Source organism: Monodon monoceros, unplaced genomic scaffold, assembly GCF_005190385.1.
Source record: "Monodon monoceros isolate NGI ecotype Baffin Bay Population unplaced genomic scaffold, NGI_Narwhal_1 Super_Scaffold_21, whole genome shotgun sequence".
In the NCBI taxonomy this organism is placed as follows: Eukaryota; Metazoa; Chordata; class Mammalia; order Artiodactyla; family Monodontidae; genus Monodon; species Monodon monoceros.
Window position 1 is genome coordinate 110,928,690 of NW_021703778.1, and position 18,055 is coordinate 110,946,744.

Consider the following 18,055-nt stretch of genomic DNA (forward strand, 5'->3'; position numbering starts at 1 on the left):
AATGACTGACTTTAGAAGAAACTAGCTATAGAATTCTCTAAGGAATATCTACCGCTGAAGATTATAATCAAAGATTTGCTGAAATACCTATTATCACTGATACCTTATTCTTTAAGGAGAATAGGAACACTGCACTAATTCTTATTAATCATGCATTTTACTGTACTTTTCTAACAATGTATTTTACTTTTGAAAGTTTTACATATATTGTCTTCCCTAAATATGGAAGTCTAAATAATGAAGAAAATCAACTTTAGAATTGTACTTTAGAAGAGGCTTTGAGGTATAAAGGCATGCATATATGTTGAACCTTAAATCATTCATTAAATCTTCCAAAGCAAAAGGGAGATAAACCAGTACTGTTTATCAGTGCTCTATGCACAACTATAAATGTAAATGAAAGTGATAAAAGCATTTGAAAAATTAACCATGAATTTAAATATATAAAATACTATTAACTATCTGTGGAGGGCGTAACTAATATACTTGAGTATACCTTTTCTCTTTCTATTTTAAGCCTCTCTTTTTCTTCTTTCTTCTTCAGTCTCTCTTCTTCAACAATTTTCTTCAATTCTTCCTTCTTTTTCTCTTTATCTTCCTTTTCTTTTTTCTTTGCCTCTAGGGCATCTGCTTTTTCTCTTTTTAATTTAGCCTTTTCAAAAGCTGTGGAGAAGGTCAAACTTAGAAAGGTACACAGACAGAAAATAACACATTTTTTTAATGTAACAAAAGAACCCCTGAAATATCTTAAGGTTAAATGAGATCAAGAGAGACTCCCAGGGGTTGTAAATTCCTGGAGGGAGTCAGCAAGTGATTAAAATGGGAAGAGCAAGTTGGCTGTGTTTAAGACAAACTACTGCCGTGGGACAAACACATATACCTGCCTTTGAAAGCCCTGCTATTCAAAGTGTGGTCCTAAGACCAGCAGCAAGGTATCACCTTGTTGCAAATGCAGAATCTCTTCTCCCACCCAGGTCTACTAATTTAGAATCTTCATTTTAGTAAGATTTGTAAGTGATTCCTGTGTACAGTCACATTTGGGAAGCAGTGTTTTATAAGGCTGTAGGAATCAAACAAAAATGGCCCAAAACAGTTTGAAAGCCCTAGAAACTGCCAACTTGTGCTTAATCTAGCATTAGGTCAGTTCAACAGGGGATATGTTATGCCCTGAAATACTGTTTTAAGAGATAAACAGAGGTCTCATTTAGTAAAGAAATTAATTATAATCTGAGGGAAAAAACTATGCTTAAGAAAAACAAAAACAGAAATATGCCATTTTAGAAACACCCCCACCTGGGCACAGAGAAATATTCTTTCCTGTAACTAACAGTTTTTGGAGAGAAAAAAGGTGTTAAGAAGGCAGACAACAAATGAAGGTGAAGGAATTGGAGAACTAACATTTATTAAGCCTGTTTTGTTTGCCAAGATCTTTGGTATATCCTTTACATTAAAACTCACCCAGTGACTTCATTTCTTGTTTCAAAAGTTTGTCTCTTTCTTTAGTAGCTCTGTTCCTATAACCTGCAACAGTCTGTTTATTAGCAATGCTGTCCTCCTAAAAAAAAAAACAAACCAAAAACAAAAACCCAGAAAACTAAAGTTGTAGAACCACTAAAGTTGTAAACTTATGGTCTGCTTTGTTCTTACAGTAAAAATAAAAAACAAAAAATTCAATTATACTTTATACTAAGGTTTTATTTAAAGTATAACTGAACATTTATTAACTCTAATCATAGTAACATATAGAATATGAGTTAATCCTATAGTTCTACAAATTACTACAAAAACCTCCCAGGAAAAACAACCAGTAATATATAAGAGGAGCCTTAAAAATATGCATTAGAAAAACAAACAAACAAAAATCTTCCAGGGTACTTTATAAACTAGATGGTGTAGACGTCAAATAAGAAAGAGACAGAGAAAAGACATGTCAGAGACATTTTTGTAGCCAATATTAAACATGTCAAAAGTTTATTTTTACTTTATTTCTTGGGAAATTAAGGTCTCTAGCCTGCTTAATTGTGACATCATTATCTTGTATCTTTTAAATGATCTTTACATTTCAATTCCATAATTTATTCCCTGTATTTCATTCTGCTTTACATTTTAGTGATTGCTTATAGGCTTGCTTCCACTTCAGTATAAAATCCCTGTGGCATGAGAATCATGTCTAATTCACCCTTGAAACTTCTACAAGCCGCATTGCTAAGCAGTTATTAACATACAGTACACACCTTTTCTGTGTGTGAAGGAATGTGTTCCTTCTTACAGGCTACAGAGGGGAAGGGAGCCAAATCCCACTCTTAATTGTGGTTAGTTTTATTAAGAACTACAATGTAGTTTTTATCTATTCTCTACTTACCTGACTAACAGATACTCGTTTGGGAGGTCTCCCTCTTCTTCTGTTAGCCAGACTGAAGATAAATGTGGGTGGATCATCAGGGAAAAAATAAGAAAAATCTTGTTCTGCTATTTTATATGTTGAAAGAGATGATGCCTTCATTAAAAAAAAGACACAGGGTACAATAATAACACATTAGTAAACCATATATAGATAAGCTCTAACATGTCGTATGATTACTGTTAAAGACCAGGTCAAAACCATTAGAATTTTATGTGTATTATGCAGTAACATATATTTTATTTCTTGATCTTTTAAAAAACTATATAGGGCTTCCCTGGTGGCGCAGTGGTTGAGAATCTGCCTGTCGATGCAGGGGACACGGGTTCGAGCCCCGGTCTGGGAAGATCCCACATGCCGCGGAGCGGCTGGGCCCGTGATCCACAACTACTGAGCCTGCGCATCTGGAGCCTGTGCTCCGCAACAAGAGAGGCCGCGATAGTGAGAGGCCCGTGCACCGCAATGAAGAGTGGCTCCCACTTGCCACAACTAGAGAAAGCCCTCGCACAGAAATGAAGACCCAACCCAGCCAAAAATAAATAAGCCAAGCATTCGAAGCCCTTTAAAAAAAAAACAAAAAACTATATAACTAATCAGATTTACCATAAATAAAACAACAATTCAAAGGATTGCTTCACCATAAAGTACTCAAGAATGCTTCAAGTTTCCTGAATTCTAAAACTATCTCAAAATTACATTTATACAATAATCTTTTTTGTTTGCTTTTGACTAATTTTGTATGAGATTTCCTATGTAAATAAAAAATCCATATATTTAATATTAAAAAATCCACTGTATTAAACCAATATATTTTTAGCCATTTCTAACTGCTGAATAGATTATCCCCCCAGTTTCGAGTGATAACTTAGATACTTTATGTATCAAATTTTAAAGTTGGTCTGGATAAAAGCAGAAATATTAATCAATTCCTATAAAGTTTCAACTCAAAATTTATGTTTGGAGAAGTCAACCTCATCTTTGCCATGAGTGGTGTGGTTCTAGGATAATTTGCTAAAATCAAGTTTCTCTCCTTCTACTTCGTATTTGGAACTTGTTCACCTTTCATCCATGTCCAACTCTAAACTTCTTCTTCTTTTTTAAATATATTTATTTATTTAATTGGCTGCATCAGGTCTTAGGTGTGGCACGCGGGATCTTTGGTGTGGCATGCAGGATCTTTAGTTGCGGTGCGTAGGCTCCAGAGCGCGGGCTCCCTAGTTGTGGCATGTGGGCTCTAGAGTGCGTAGGCTTAGTTGCCCCGTGGCATGTGGGATCTTAGTTCCCCAACCAGGGATCGAACCTGCGTCCCCTGCATTGGAAGGCGGATTCTTTTTTAAAATAAATTTATTTATTTATTTATTTATTTTTTGCTGCATTGGGTCTTCGTTGCTGCACGTGGGCTTTCTCTGGTTGTGGCAAGTGGGGGCTACTCTTCACTGCGGTGCGTGGGCTTCTCATTGTGGTTGCCTCTCTTGCTGCAGAGCACGGGCTCTAGGCGTGTGGGCTTCAGTAGTTGTGGTGCACAGGCTTAGTTGCTCTGTGGCATGTAGGATCTTCCCGGACCAGGGCTCAAACCCATGTTCCCTGAATTGGCAGGCGGATTCTTAACCACTGCACCACCAGGGAAGTGGAAGATGGATTTTTAACCACTGAACAACCAGGGAAGTCCCTAAACTTCTTATTTTTGATTAAGCAATTCTGAAGATTACTTCTGGTCTAACGGCCAAGATCATCACTCTTTCTTTCTCTCCAAAAAAAAAAAATGCCATTTACAGAAATACAGAAAATGTGATGATACAAAATTTTAAGTTATTAACAAAATAGGAATGCTTCTACTTGGAATTCAATTTTCTATATAATATTTTTACTTTTGGTAGAACATAGCTGTTAACACCTAAAAGTCAATCAGTTCTGGCCATCAGAGTAAATCTAGAGTCCATTAAGATTTTACATTAAAATAAATTCCATTAAGATGGCTGTCTACTATCCCACTTAAATAACCTGTGAATGTAGAGAACTGCCCTTTAAGTATGAACGGGTGGTTTCTTCTCAAATACATACCCAAAAAAGGTCAAAATAGGTTTTAATATATTAATTGCCAAGGTGTCCTCATTCACACACACAACACACACAATAAACAAAAATACCACATCTTTGTGTTCTTGCAGGTACTCGTAACAGCAGTCTACACTCACACACAGGTTATCAAACTTTGTTGTTGTTATTTACTTATTTATTTGGCTGCGTCGGGTCTTAGTTGTGGCATGCAGAATCTTTCATTGTGGTGCACAGGCTCTCTAGTTGTGGTTCGCGGACTCCAGAGCACACAGGCTCAGTAGTTGTGGCACACGGGCTTAAGTTGCCCCGCGGCATGTGGGATCTTAGTTCCCCGACCAGGGATAGCACCCGCGTCCCCTGCATTGGAAGACGGATTCTTTACCACTGGACCACCAGGCAAGTCCCCAAACTTTGTTGTTTTGAGGGGGTGTGTGCGTGTATGCAAGTATACTAGAATATCCACTAACCATCTTTCATTACACTCTAAGAGAAAAATGCTTACTGTCACCTTAACTTTCAATATTTATTAAGTAAAGTTGAATTTCTTTTCATGTTTACTGACTTTGTTTTCCTTGGTGAATAACTGCTGATGTCCTTCAACATTTTTTCCCTAATTAGGTTGTTTTTGTTCACTGATGTGTAAGAGATCTTAGAAAGTTAGGCTGGCTAGTTATGATACACATATGCAACTACTCACATATTCACTGACTGCCTATCAAGTGTCAGGCACTGTTCTAGCCACTTATCACAAGTATCTAAATCAACTTTTTGTAAGCATCATTCTACATGGCTACCTGTTCAATACTATATAGACAGAATGCTTAAATTATGTTCTCTTATCAAAGACAAATATTTTAAAAATTATTTATTTCAGATGATTCTATCTTATGTGTTTTCAAGTTTTAATACTTCATCCACTGTGAAGTTTGATCATGTCTGTCTATTTTTCTAATGGGGTGCTTATGTTTTATAATTGATTTGAGCTCTTCACTGTATTCACTGAAAGTATTTTTCCTCCAGCACTTGCCCTTGAAATATATTCATGACATTTTTAAACCTACATAAGTTTATATTGTCAAATCAATCTCATCTTTGGTACTTCTTTTCTACTGCTCCATCTAAGTACTTCAGCATAAATGACATTAAGAGTTATCTCATGTCCTGTTTTTTTTTTTTGGAGTTAGACCCAACTTTATTTTTTCAAATAGTTAACCAAGGGTACCAGTTCTATTTATTAAATAATCTATCTTGGTCTCTAGATTTGAAATGCTACTTTTCACATAGAGTAAATCATCTATTCTTTTACTTCATATCTTTTCTTTTGATGTAACATTTACATATGATGAAATGCACAAATCTTAAGCATACAGTAGCTGATTTTTGACACATGCATACATCTAACACATTCTTTTGCTTTTCTACTGTCTCTCTCCCAGTATGAGTTAAATATTTCTCATTAAAAAAAATCAGTTTTAGTTTCACCATTTAACTTTTTACTTAGTATACAATGTGAGGTTTCTAAACTTGATTTTTTCCCTCTGAATGGTTATGAATAAAATATAATCTATCTGCTTAGTATTGGTCTCTGAGATTCTTTTTATTATATATATATTGTTTTCCTATCTAGTAGGATCTATTTTAGCACTGTTCTTTGAATCTGTTTTTGTGAGCCAGTACTACACTATTAGAAAGCACTAGCTGCCCTACACGCATACCTTTTTTTTTTTTTTAGCCACGTGGCTTGCGGGATTTTAGTTCCCCAACCAGGGATTGAACCCACGCTCTATGCAGTGGAAAGGTGGAGTCCTAACCACTGGAGCACCAGGGATTTCTCCCCATAACTTTCCTTTCTCCAAGTTTTCCCTCTATTCTCATCTGTCTTGGTTGATCTTTTTTTTTTTTTTGCGGTACGCGGGCCTCTCGCTGTTGTGGCCTCTCCTGTTGCGGAGCACAGGCTCCGGACGCGCAGGCTCAGCGGCCATGGCTCACAGGCCCAGCCGCTCCGCAGCATGTGGAATCTTCCCGGACCGGGGCACGAACCCGCGTCCCCTGAATCGGAAGGCAGACTCTCAACCACTGTGCCACCAGGGAAGCCCTGGTTGACCTTTTTTACACAAGGAAAAAAGTGGAAGTACCTGACCCACTTAGCAATTCTAGCAATTGCAAAAAACAGTATTTAATCCAATGAAAATTACTAAAACTGGCTGCAGATAAAAAGAGAGCTATTTTCAACCAAATTTGGAGTAACATTTCTACAATGTTACAACTTTATAACATCGCCCATTTTTCTCTTTTTTCCCCTTCTTTCCAACAAATAATATCACTGTTCCGATTACCTTAATTTTAATGATTCCATCTTGTGGTTCACAGTGTTGCTTCAGAAAAAGCTTTAGTTTATCACGAGAAAATAGGTGTTTTCTGCGGCTACAAGGGGAAAAGGAGGAGAAAGAAGAAAGTGTTAGTATCAAAGAATTCAATCTGAACTCCATCATCTCTTTTGAAGGCATAACCTCAATTTCAAGCCTAGGAAAAGAAGAAAATTTCATTTTCCAATAGTAGTTATATAGAAGTTACGAGAAACTTCAAATAGAAGTATTTATGTAGAATGTTATAAAATCAGCTTGAGTGGATCTACCATAAAAGTCCATTACAAAAACAGCATACGGGGCTTCCCTGGTGGCACAGTGGTTGAGAATCTGCCTGCCAATTCAGGGGACACGGGTTCGAGCCCTGGTCTGGGAAGATCCCACATGCCGCGGAGCAACTGGGCCCGTGAGCCACAACTACTGAGCCTGTGTGTCCGCAGCCTGTGCTCCGCAACAAGAGAGGCCGCGACAGTGAGAGGCCCGCGCACCGCGATCAAGAGTGGCCCCCGCCCGCTGCAACTAGAGAAAGCCCTCGCGCAGAAACGAAGACCCAACACAGCCAAAATCAAATAAATAAATAAATAAATTTTTAAAAAAACCAACAAAAAAAACGCTTTCCTTCCCGCACCCCCTGCCATAGCACTTTGACCTTTAAAAACAAAAAAAACCCAGCATATGCATTTGTTAATTAGGAACCACTTAGAAATCAAATAAACCTCAAGGAAAATATACCACAGAGTAAACCAAATTTTATAAAATTAGATGATCATTCCTACAAGTATCACCATTAAAATTCTTAACATAATTAAAATTCATAGACTACCAGATATTATCACATAATACTATGTAAATCAACATTCAAAAGGATATTGTGAATAGAACTGAACATGGGTTTTTATCAAATTCTAAAATATTCTGTATTTAAACATCATATGGCAGCCAACAAATTCATGGGATTAAAATTAAAGAGAGTTAGAGTTATTATGATTCTAAAAATACACTATTTTTCATTTTCCCTTGCTCCCAAATTAAAAAACAGCACCACCACCACACACAGAGCAGAACAAAAAAATAACACACAAGTATTTCCGGAAAGGTTCTGGAAAGAAAGCAAATGTTTGAACTGAATTTAAAGTATTCCTTTCAAAAAAAACCAAGTTAAAAGCTTCTATGAGTAAACAAACAATATAGGAGTTTTTAAGTAGTAGCCCTCCCCCAAATATATATTCTTTTCCTAAACTACAGGAAGGACTATACGAATAAAAGGATCTGAAAAAGGATCCCAGCACCATACAGTAGCTGAGAAGGTAATTATGTTTTGACTATTGACTAAATATACTAGTCCTCAAGAAATGTATTGTCCTACCTGGCACGTTATTAGCCATATATTTATTTTTTAAGACTTTTTCGATGTGGACTGTTTTTAAAGTCTTTACTGAATTTGTTACTATATTGCTTCTGTTTTATATTTTTGGTTTTCTGGCCAAGAGGCTTGTGGGATCTTAGCTCCTGGACCAGGGATTGAACCCGCACACCCTGCATTGGAAGGTGAAGTTTTAACTGCTGGACCACCAGGGAAAGTCCCTGTTTTGTTTTTTTGTTTTTTTTTAAATAAATGAAATTAAAATGAAAACTTCCGTTCCTCACTATTACTAGCCACAGTTCCACCATACTGGACAGCACACATATAACCTTTCTATCATTGCAGAAAGTTCTACTTGTCAGAGCTACTCTATCATATCAAGTCTTCCTTACAGGAATATTAACATCTCTTTATTATAGGAACAGTATTATCTTTTATTTTTTGCATCAATAACTCAAATACTTCCTCTTTTCCATATTATATGAAGCATATTCCAGACATCATATTATTTCATCTGTAAGTTTTTCAGCATGTATCTTTAAAACACAATGGCTCTTTAAAAAACATAACCACCAAAGCATTTTGTAAAATATTATAAATTTGTAACAAAAATTCCTTAATATCATCAAATGTCCTTTCAGTGTTCAGATATATTGTTTTGCTTCATTTGTACAGTTAGTCTATTTGAATCAAGATCCAAATAAGGTCTGCATATTATGATGGGTTGACCTGTCTCTGAAGGTTCCCCTCTACCTCTTTTTTATTTTTTTAAGTTTTTATTGGAGTATAACTGCTTTACAATGGTGTGTTAGTTTCTGCTTTATAACAAAGTGAATCAGTTATACATATACATATAGCCCCGTTATCTCCTCCCTCTTGTGTCTCCCTCCCTCCCACCCTCCCTACCCCACCCTTCTAGCTGGTCACAAAGCACCGAGCTGATCTCCCTGTGCTATGCGACTGCTTCCCACTATCTATCTAGTTTACATTTGGTAGTGTATATATGCCCATACATACACTACCAGTCTCTAACTTTGTCCCAGCTTACCCTTCCCCCTCACCGTGTCCTAAGTCCATTCTCTAGTAGGTCTGCGTCTTTATTCCTGTCTTGCCATTAGGTTCTTCATGACCATTTTTTTTTTCTTTTGGATTCCATATATATGTGTTAGCATACGGTGTTTTTCTCTTTCTGACTTACTTCACTCTGTATGACAGACTCTAGGTCCATCCACCTCACTACAAATAACTCAATTTCGTTTCTTTTTATGGATGAGTAATACTCCATAGCATATATGTGCCACATCTTCTTTATCCATTCATCTGTCAGCGGACACTTAGGTTGCTTCCATGTCCTGGCTATTGTAAATAGGGCTGCAATGAACATTGTGGTACATGACTCTTTTTGAATTATGGTTTTCTCAGGGTATATGCCCAGTAGTGGGATTGCTGGGTCGTATGGTAGTTCTATTTTTAGTTTTTTGTTTTTTGTTTTTTTTTTTTGCGGTACGCGGGCCTCTCACTGTTGCGGCCTCTCCCATTGCGGAGCACAGGCTCCGGACGCACAGGCTCAGCGGCCATGGCTCACGGGCCTCGCCGCTCCGCGGCATGCGGGATCTTCCCAGACCGGGGCACGAACCCGTGTCCCCTGCATCTGCAGGCGGACTCTCAACCACTGTGCCACCAGGGAAGCCCTATTTTTAGTTTTTTAAGGAACCTCCATACTGTTCTCCATCGTGGCTGTATCAATTTACATTCCCACCAACAGTGCAAGAGGGTTCCCTTTTCTCCACACCCTCTCCAGCATTTATTGTTTGTAGATTTTTTGATGATGGTCATTCTGACCAGTGTAAGATGATATTGCATTGTAGTTTTGACTCGCATTTCTCTAACGATTAATGATGTTGAGCATTCTTTCATGTGTTTGTTGGCAATCTGTATATCTTCTTTGGAGAAATGTCTATTTAGGTCTTCTGCCCAGTTTTGGATTGGGTTGTTTTGTTTTTTTGACATTGGGCTGCATGAGCTGCTTGTATATTTTGGAGATGAATCCTTTGTCAGTTGCTTCATTTGAAAATATTTTCTCCCATTCTGAGGGTTGTCTTTTCATCTTGTTTATGGTTTCCTTTGCTGTGCAAAAGCTTTTAGGTTTCATTAGGTCCCATTTGTTTATTTTTGCTTTTAATCCCATTTTTCTAGGAGGTGGGTCAAAAAGGGTCTTGCTGTGATTTATGTCATAGAGTGTTCTGCCTATGTTTTACTCCAAGGGTTTGTTAGTGTCTGGCCTTACATTTAGGTATTTAATCCATTTTGAGTTTACGTTTGTGTATGGTGTTAGGGAGTGCTCTAATTTCGTTCTTTTACATGTAGCTGGTCAGTTTTCCCAGCACCACTTATTAGAGACGCTGTCTTTTCTCCATTGTATATCCTTGACTCCTTTATCAAAGGTAAGGTGACCATATGTGCATGGGTTTATCTCTGGGTATTCTATCCTGTTCCATTGATCTATACTTCTGTTTTTGTGCCAGTACCATACTGTCTTGATTACTGTAGCTTTGTAGTATAGTCTGAAGTCAGGGGGCCTGATTCCTCCAGCTCCGTTTTTCTTTCTCAAGATTGCTTTGGCTATTCAGGGTCTTTTGTGTTTCCAAACAAATAGTGAAAATTTTTGTTTTAGTTCTGTGAAAAATGCCATTGGTAGTTTGATAGGGATTACATTGAATCTGTAGATTGCTTTGGGTAGTAGAGTCATTTTCACAATGTTGATTCTTCCACTCCAAGAACATGGTATATCTCTCCATCTATTTGTATCATCTTTAATTTCTTTCATCAGTGTCTTATAATTTTCTGCATACAGGTCTTTTGTCTCCTTAGGTAGGTTTATTTCTAGGTATTTTATTCTTTTTGTTGCAATGGTAAATGGGAGTGCTTTCTTAATTTCACTTTCAGATTTTTCATCATTAGTGTGTAGGAATGCCAGAGATTTCTGTGCATTAATTTTGTATCCTGCTACTTTACCAAATTCATTGATTAGCTCTAGTAGTTTTCTGGTAGCATCTTTAGGATTCTCTATGTATAGTATCATGTCATCTGTAAACAGTGATGGCTTTACTTCTTCTTTTCTGATTTGGATTCCTTTTATTTCTTTTTCTTCTCTGACTGCTGTGGCTAAAACTTCCAAAACTATGTTGAATAATAGTGGTGAGAGTGGCAACCTTGTGTTGTTCCTGATCTTAGTGGAAATGGTTTCAGTTTTTCACCATTGAGGACGCTGTTGGCTGTGGGTTTGTCATATATGGCCTTTATTATGTTAAGTTCCCTCTATGCCTACTTTCTGGAGGGTTTTTATCATAAATGGGTGTTGAATTTTGTTGAAAGCTTTCTCTGCATCCATTGAGATGATCATGTGGTTTTTCTCCTTCGATTTGTTAATATGGTGTATCACATTGATTGATTTGCATATACTGAAGAATTCTTGCATTTCTAGGATAAACCCCACTTGATCATGGTGTATGATCCATTTAATGTGCTGTTGGATTCTGTTTGCTAGTATTTTGTTGAGGAGTTTTGCATCTGTGGAACAGTATTATCTTTTGGTGCTAACAAAGAGCTGCAAGTCATTTAAGTCTTCTATTATCAAGTATAACTTTCCACCTTATAATTCTTTGCCTCACCAATTAAGAAGAAAATGAGTTAATACAACTGTAATCAAGATCTAGCAGAATTATATTTACAGTATGAGTCAAAAAGTAAATAGAAAAGTGAAAAATATTAAATAGGGAATTACATTACATAAAAAACATATCTTGAACTAAAAACAAAAAAAAAGGAAAAAGCTCAACAATGAATAAGGAAAACATTGGTTGTCTCAACTATGCTATTCATTAGCCCATAAACTAAATAAATTCAAAAGTTTGAATAATTCATGAGCATTATCTTGGAAATGCTATTTTTCAATATACAATAAAGTGGAGAATGCTCCAGAGGTCTTACATTAATGATAGGCCCCCAAAAACAAACAAAAAACTGCACAGACCGATACAGTTTATAGAAAGTAATATACCTGACTCAGGATCCACTCAATATTTATAATATTGTTATCACTTTTCTTTGGACTCATGAGTATATGGGTGGGGGGAGGGCAACAGGGGTGAGAGAATAAGTAAAATTATTTTACATAAAGCAAAATGCAAGACTGAATCCTAGGTGACAAGTTGATAGTTGGCTGATGATGTCAACTACTTACTTTCAGGTGACTAAGAGACCAACCTCAACAGGCAACAACAGGGATTTTCCTAAAATATATCAATGTAACCTAGAGCCAGTTCTTTTAAATATTAACCATTCAGTACCTCTCTTTCTCATTTTATTTTTTTATTTTTTAAATTTTATTGAAGTATAGTTGATTTACAACGTTGTGGTAATTTCTGCTGTACAGCAAAGTGATTTGGTTACACATATACATATATATATATATTCTTTTTCGTATTCTTTTCCATTATGGTTTATCACCGGATATTGAATATAGTTCCCTGTGCTATACAGTAGGACCTTGTTGTTTATCCATTCTATACATAATAGATGTATAGAATGCAAAGCATCTACTTATCCCAAACTCCCAATCCATGCCTCCCCGATCCCCATCCCCCTTGGCAACCACAAGTCTGTTCTCTATGCCTGAGTCTGTTTTTGTTTTGTAGACAAGTTCATTTGTGTCATTCATATATATATATATATATATTTTGTTTTTGCGGTACGCGGGCCTCTCACTGTTGTGGCCTCTCCCGTTGCGGAGCAACAGGCTCCGGACGCGCAGGCTCAGCGGCCATGGCTCACGGGTGCAGCCGCTCCGCAGTATGTGGGATCTTCCCGGACCGGGGCACGAACCCGTGTCCCCTGCATCAGCAGGTGGACTCTCAACCACTGTGCCACCAGGGAAGCCCTGTGTCATATTTTAGATTCCACATATAAGAGATATCACATGATGTTTGTCTTTCTCTGTCTGACAATTCACTTAGTATAATAATCTCTAGGTCCCTCTACGTTGCTGCAAATGGCATTATTTCATCCTTTTTATGGCTGAGTAGTATTCCATTGTATATATATACCACATCTGCTTTATCCATTCATCTGTCAAAGGACACTTAGGTTGTTTCATGACTACCTCTATCTTTTGATTAGGTCACAAACAGGAATTTTTAAACACACTTATTTTTTGTTATTAAACTTCCTCAGAAATGGGCAGAGACTGATCAGATGTTTGTGTCTAATGAACATAATATTACAAATGTGACGTACTTCTAAGCACCAGGTTTCTCAGCTTTGAAAACTGAGTTCTCTCATGAGAAGTGCTTCATAAATAGAATCCTTCTTAATTTTTTAGATGTGAAGACTATCTGGAGTTAGTTACTAAACTAGACAAAGGGCTCATGGTTCACTAGGAATCACATTATCAGTCTATGAGCATATAAATATACATGTATTTTAAAAAGGGAAGCAGTCACTTGCTACTACCCATTTGTTCCACATCAAATCTCCTTTACTGAACATAATTATTCTACTTTAAACTACCATACAGAAGATATGGAATTTTACCTGATTTGTGTTGCTTTAACAATAGCACACTCATACAATTCTTTTTTAGTGGGTTGCACCTTGTACTTGAATAATAAGGGATCAATTGTATCTTTCTTCTTCCTAAAAAGAGCAAAGACACAAAATAAGTTAATAATTTGTTTGGGGGACTTCCCTGGTGGTGCAGTGATTAAGAATCCACCTGCCAATGCAGGGAACATGGGTTCAATCCCTAGTCCAGGAAGATCCCACATGCCGCAGAGCAACTAAGTCCGTGTGCCACAACTACTGAGCCTGCGCCCTGGAGCCCATGCACTGCAACTACTGAGCCCACGCGCCGCAATTACTGAAGCCCACGTGCCTAGAGCCCATGCTGTGCAACAAGAGAAGCCACTGTAATGAGAAGCCCACGCACCACACGAAGAGTAGCCCTGCAACCAGAGAAAGTCCGCATGCAGCAACAGAGACCCAACGCAGCCAAAAATAAATAAAAAATTAAAAAAAAAATTTGTTTGGAAACATGATATTTTACATGAAATCTAGTTTCTAAGGACATACTATAACAGAATCTAACGCATTTTAATTTTAATTATGATTTTATAAGTTACTGATATGCCTCACTATTTTATTAGCCAAAATAGCACAGAGCACTATTTTATGTTCGGTAGGTACTTTAATTACTCATTCAATAAATTTTCCTTGGGTGAAGAAATTAACTCCAGATGAATAAGCAGACTCTCCAGTTTAGGTTAGATAAATTTATAAACAGCTCTTGGATTTACTTTTAAACCATTTTTAGCTATGTAATCTAAGAGCAAAAGTGGAGATAATGTAGTTTACCCTGTTTCAAGAACTAGCAAAGAGGCTACACATTTAATTCCCACCCCTACCAATTTCTCATTTTTTCTTCTCTTTTGAGGGTATATTCATTCATGCATCCATCCATTCACTAAATAGTTAAGAGCTTACAATGTGCCAAATACTAAAGAATAAGGATTCACTGGTGAACAAAATAGAAATACAGTGGGGAGACAAACAAAATAGATGACAGGGTAGGTGGTAAGTGCTATGAAGGGAATAGAGTGCAGAGTGAAAGGTCTCTATTTGATATAGGGTGATGATCCCTGATAAATTGACCAGGTAGGCCTTCCAAGAAGTTGACATTTAAGCAGGGATCTGAAAAAAATGAGGGAGGCAACCCATGAAAAAACTCTTGGGGAAATGAGTTTTTAAAGGAAGAGAGGAAAGAGTGTGTAAAGGTCCTGAGGGGAAGGCATGCATGGTTTGCACAAGAAGCAGAATCAACAGGGAGAAAAAGAGGAAGGTTCAGTCAGAGAGGCAGCAGCAAGGCCAGACTATGGGTTATCATTAAGGGCTTTCAATTTTACTTTGAGTAAAGACACCAGAGGAGGGACTTCCCTGGTGGCGTAGTGCTTGGGAATCCACCTGCCAATACAGGGGACATGGGTTTGATCCCTAGTTCGGGAAGATCTCACATGCCTCAGAGCAACTAAGCCCGTGTGCCACACTACAGAGCCTGCGCGCCACAACTACTGAGCTCAAGTGCTGCAACTACTGAGGCTCGCGCGCCTAGAGCCCTGCTCCGCAACTAGAGAGGCCACCAAAATGAGGAGTCCGCACACCGCAACAAAGAGTGGTCCCTGCTCGCTGCAACTAGAGAAAGCCCTCACGCAGCAACGAAGACCCAACACAACCAAAAATAAATTAATTAATTTTTTTAAAAAAGAAAAAAGACACCGGAGGATTCTGAATAATGGGGTGATAATGATTTAACTTACACTTCAAGAAGGATCATTCTGGCTGGGATGAGAGGAACAGAGTGCAAACAGGGATACCAGTTAGAAAGCTAATGCAATAAAACTAAGTGAGAAAAATGTTGGCAGTACAGACTAAGAGGGTAGTGGTGGCAGTAGAGAGAAGTGGTTAGATTCTGGAAAAGCTGCCTCTGTGAATGCAACCGTATATGTAAAGGGGATATAAGTGGGGGTTATAGAGAAGAAAATGATATGAAAGGATGATAAAGAGAAGCATTGGGCAATTGGGTAATGAAAGTAAGATACAGTCAAAATGATATAAATACAGTACACACACGGCAGACAGTGCCAATCTATATGGATTTATATGACTTTTCTCCAAAAGCACTCAGCTGACCAAAGCTGTCAATTGACTAAATCTCAGAAACTTACAGAGTTTCTTTACTATATGCACCATAAAGTGAATAATAAAGGACAGAATGAATTTTCCCAAGTAAACAAAAGTGGAATGTATAACTGAATGAAGTGAGCTTCAATTGTTCTTGTGCAGCTGACTAGAATTAACTAGGTAAGTTTCAGTTTTTGCAAATTCTAAGGTGTTGTTGAACCATATGGTTTAGATGCATAGTATACCAGTGTATGACTAGAAAGGAAGAGAAAAAATTATTTCAATGGGATATCAGTACCCAATCTGACATACATACATACTTACTTAAATAAATACATACATACATACATACTTATTTATTTAGGCTGTGCCCCATGGCTTGTGGGATCTCAGTTCCCCGACCAGGGATTGAACTCGGGCCTTTAGCAGTGAAAGCGTGGACAGCCAGGGAATTCATACATTTTAAAAATTATTAAAAATCACTTACCCATTTTGAAAAGAACTGTTTTGTGTTTCTGAATCATCACTATCACTGATGATAATAGTTTCTCCATCTATATTGCTGACATGTCCATTAGCAAAACCATTTTGGTGTGATGGAGGGAGGACTTCCAAAATCCTACACTGTAACCTGAAAGAAAATGATACATTTAAAAATGCAAATCATTTGATATTTTATAATCAAACATTTCAGAGCAATCTATTTTGAACAAATGAAAAGCAATTTTGTAGAAACTATGGCTGATTACTATAACCAATTTAATAAAAGAGAAAATCTGTAACATCCAATTTAAGTAAGGGTTAGCTACGATTTAACACAATACAAGACTATTTTAAAAGTCAATTTATCATGATTCTTAGCAATTATATTCATCACTAAAGTTACTGTTTAGAAAATCAAGTACTGGCATAATATCTCATTATACAGATTAGGCCTTACAAGAGTTTTTCAAAGCATTCAATATTTTAAATTCTGAAATTCTCCTGATCATAAACTTTTTAATTCTCTTTGTAACTTATATTGTGATTTCTGATCTCTGGAAAGCTTCCTATTCACTAACTCTACCCTATTTTGGCTTCCCTTACCTCTGCCTGCTGTATCTGGATTTTAAAGGCTGCAATTTCAGACTCACTCACCACAGCTGAAATATTTCTCAATCTCATTTTTACTGTGCCAATTTTCAACTGACAAATAATTTAAATTTGCTATAGCCATACAATGGAACATTATTCAGCAAAAAAACAGGAATGAAATACTGATGCACTCTATAGTATGGATGAACCTTTAAAACATTATGGTAAATTAAAGAAACCAGACGGAAAAGGCCATATAATATATGACTCCAGGGACTTCCCTGGTGGTGCAGTGGTTAAGAATCCGCCAGCCAACACAGGGGACATGGGTTCGATCACTGGTCCAGGAAGATCCCACGTGCCGTGGAGCAACTAAGCCCCTGTGCCACAACTACTGAGCCTGCATGCTGCAACTACTGAAGCCCACGCGCCTAGAGCCCGTGCTCCGCAACAAGAGGAGCCACAGAGATAAGAAGCCCATGCTGTGACAAAGTGAGAGAGTGGCATGGACATATATACACTACCAAACGTAAAACAGATAGCTAGTGGGAAGCAGCCGCATAGCACAGGGAGATCAGCTCAGTGGTTTGTGACCACCTAGAGGGGTGAGATAGGGAGGGTGGGAGGGAGACGCAAGAGGGAAGAGATATGGGAACATATGTATATGTATAACTGATACACTTTGTTATAAAGCAGAAACTAACACACCATTGTAAAGCAATTATACTCCAATAAAGATGGTGAAAAAAAAGAAGCCCATGCACTGCAATGAAGAGTAGCCTCCCACTCGCTACAACTAGAGAAAGCCGGAACGCAGCAACGAAGACCCAACGCAGCCAAAAATCGATCAATAAATAAATTTTTGAAAATTAAAAAAATAAAAAGATTCCATTTATATGAAATATCCAGAATAGGGAAATCCATAGAGACAGAAAGTAGATGAGTGGTTACAAGTAGTTTGCCCTTTTGCTTACATGTTTTCAAAATACATTTTTGCATTTACAGCCAAAACAGAATCATACAATTCCAGAAAGACAAACAGTATATTTAGAGCTGATT

At 37.4% G+C, this 18,055-nt stretch overlaps 1 protein-coding gene across 2 annotated transcripts in view; it reads right to left on the reverse strand.

The window, feature by feature from the left end:
* BAZ1A (bromodomain adjacent to zinc finger domain 1A) overlaps positions 1–18,055 on the reverse strand; it is a 94,710-nt gene that overhangs the window by 41,946 nt on the left and 34,709 nt on the right. For both annotated transcript variants that reach the window (XM_029237516.1, XM_029237515.1), the window contains exons 4-9: positions 16,410–16,553; positions 13,781–13,882; positions 6,796–6,883; positions 2,363–2,497; positions 1,459–1,555; positions 497–663 (exon numbers count right to left, since the gene is read on the reverse strand). In XM_029237516.1, the coding sequence (XP_029093349.1) occupies positions 497–663; positions 1,459–1,555; positions 2,363–2,497; positions 6,796–6,883; positions 13,781–13,882; positions 16,410–16,553 (733 nt within the window). The remainder of the gene's footprint in view (positions 1–496; positions 664–1,458; positions 1,556–2,362; positions 2,498–6,795; positions 6,884–13,780; positions 13,883–16,409; positions 16,554–18,055) is intronic.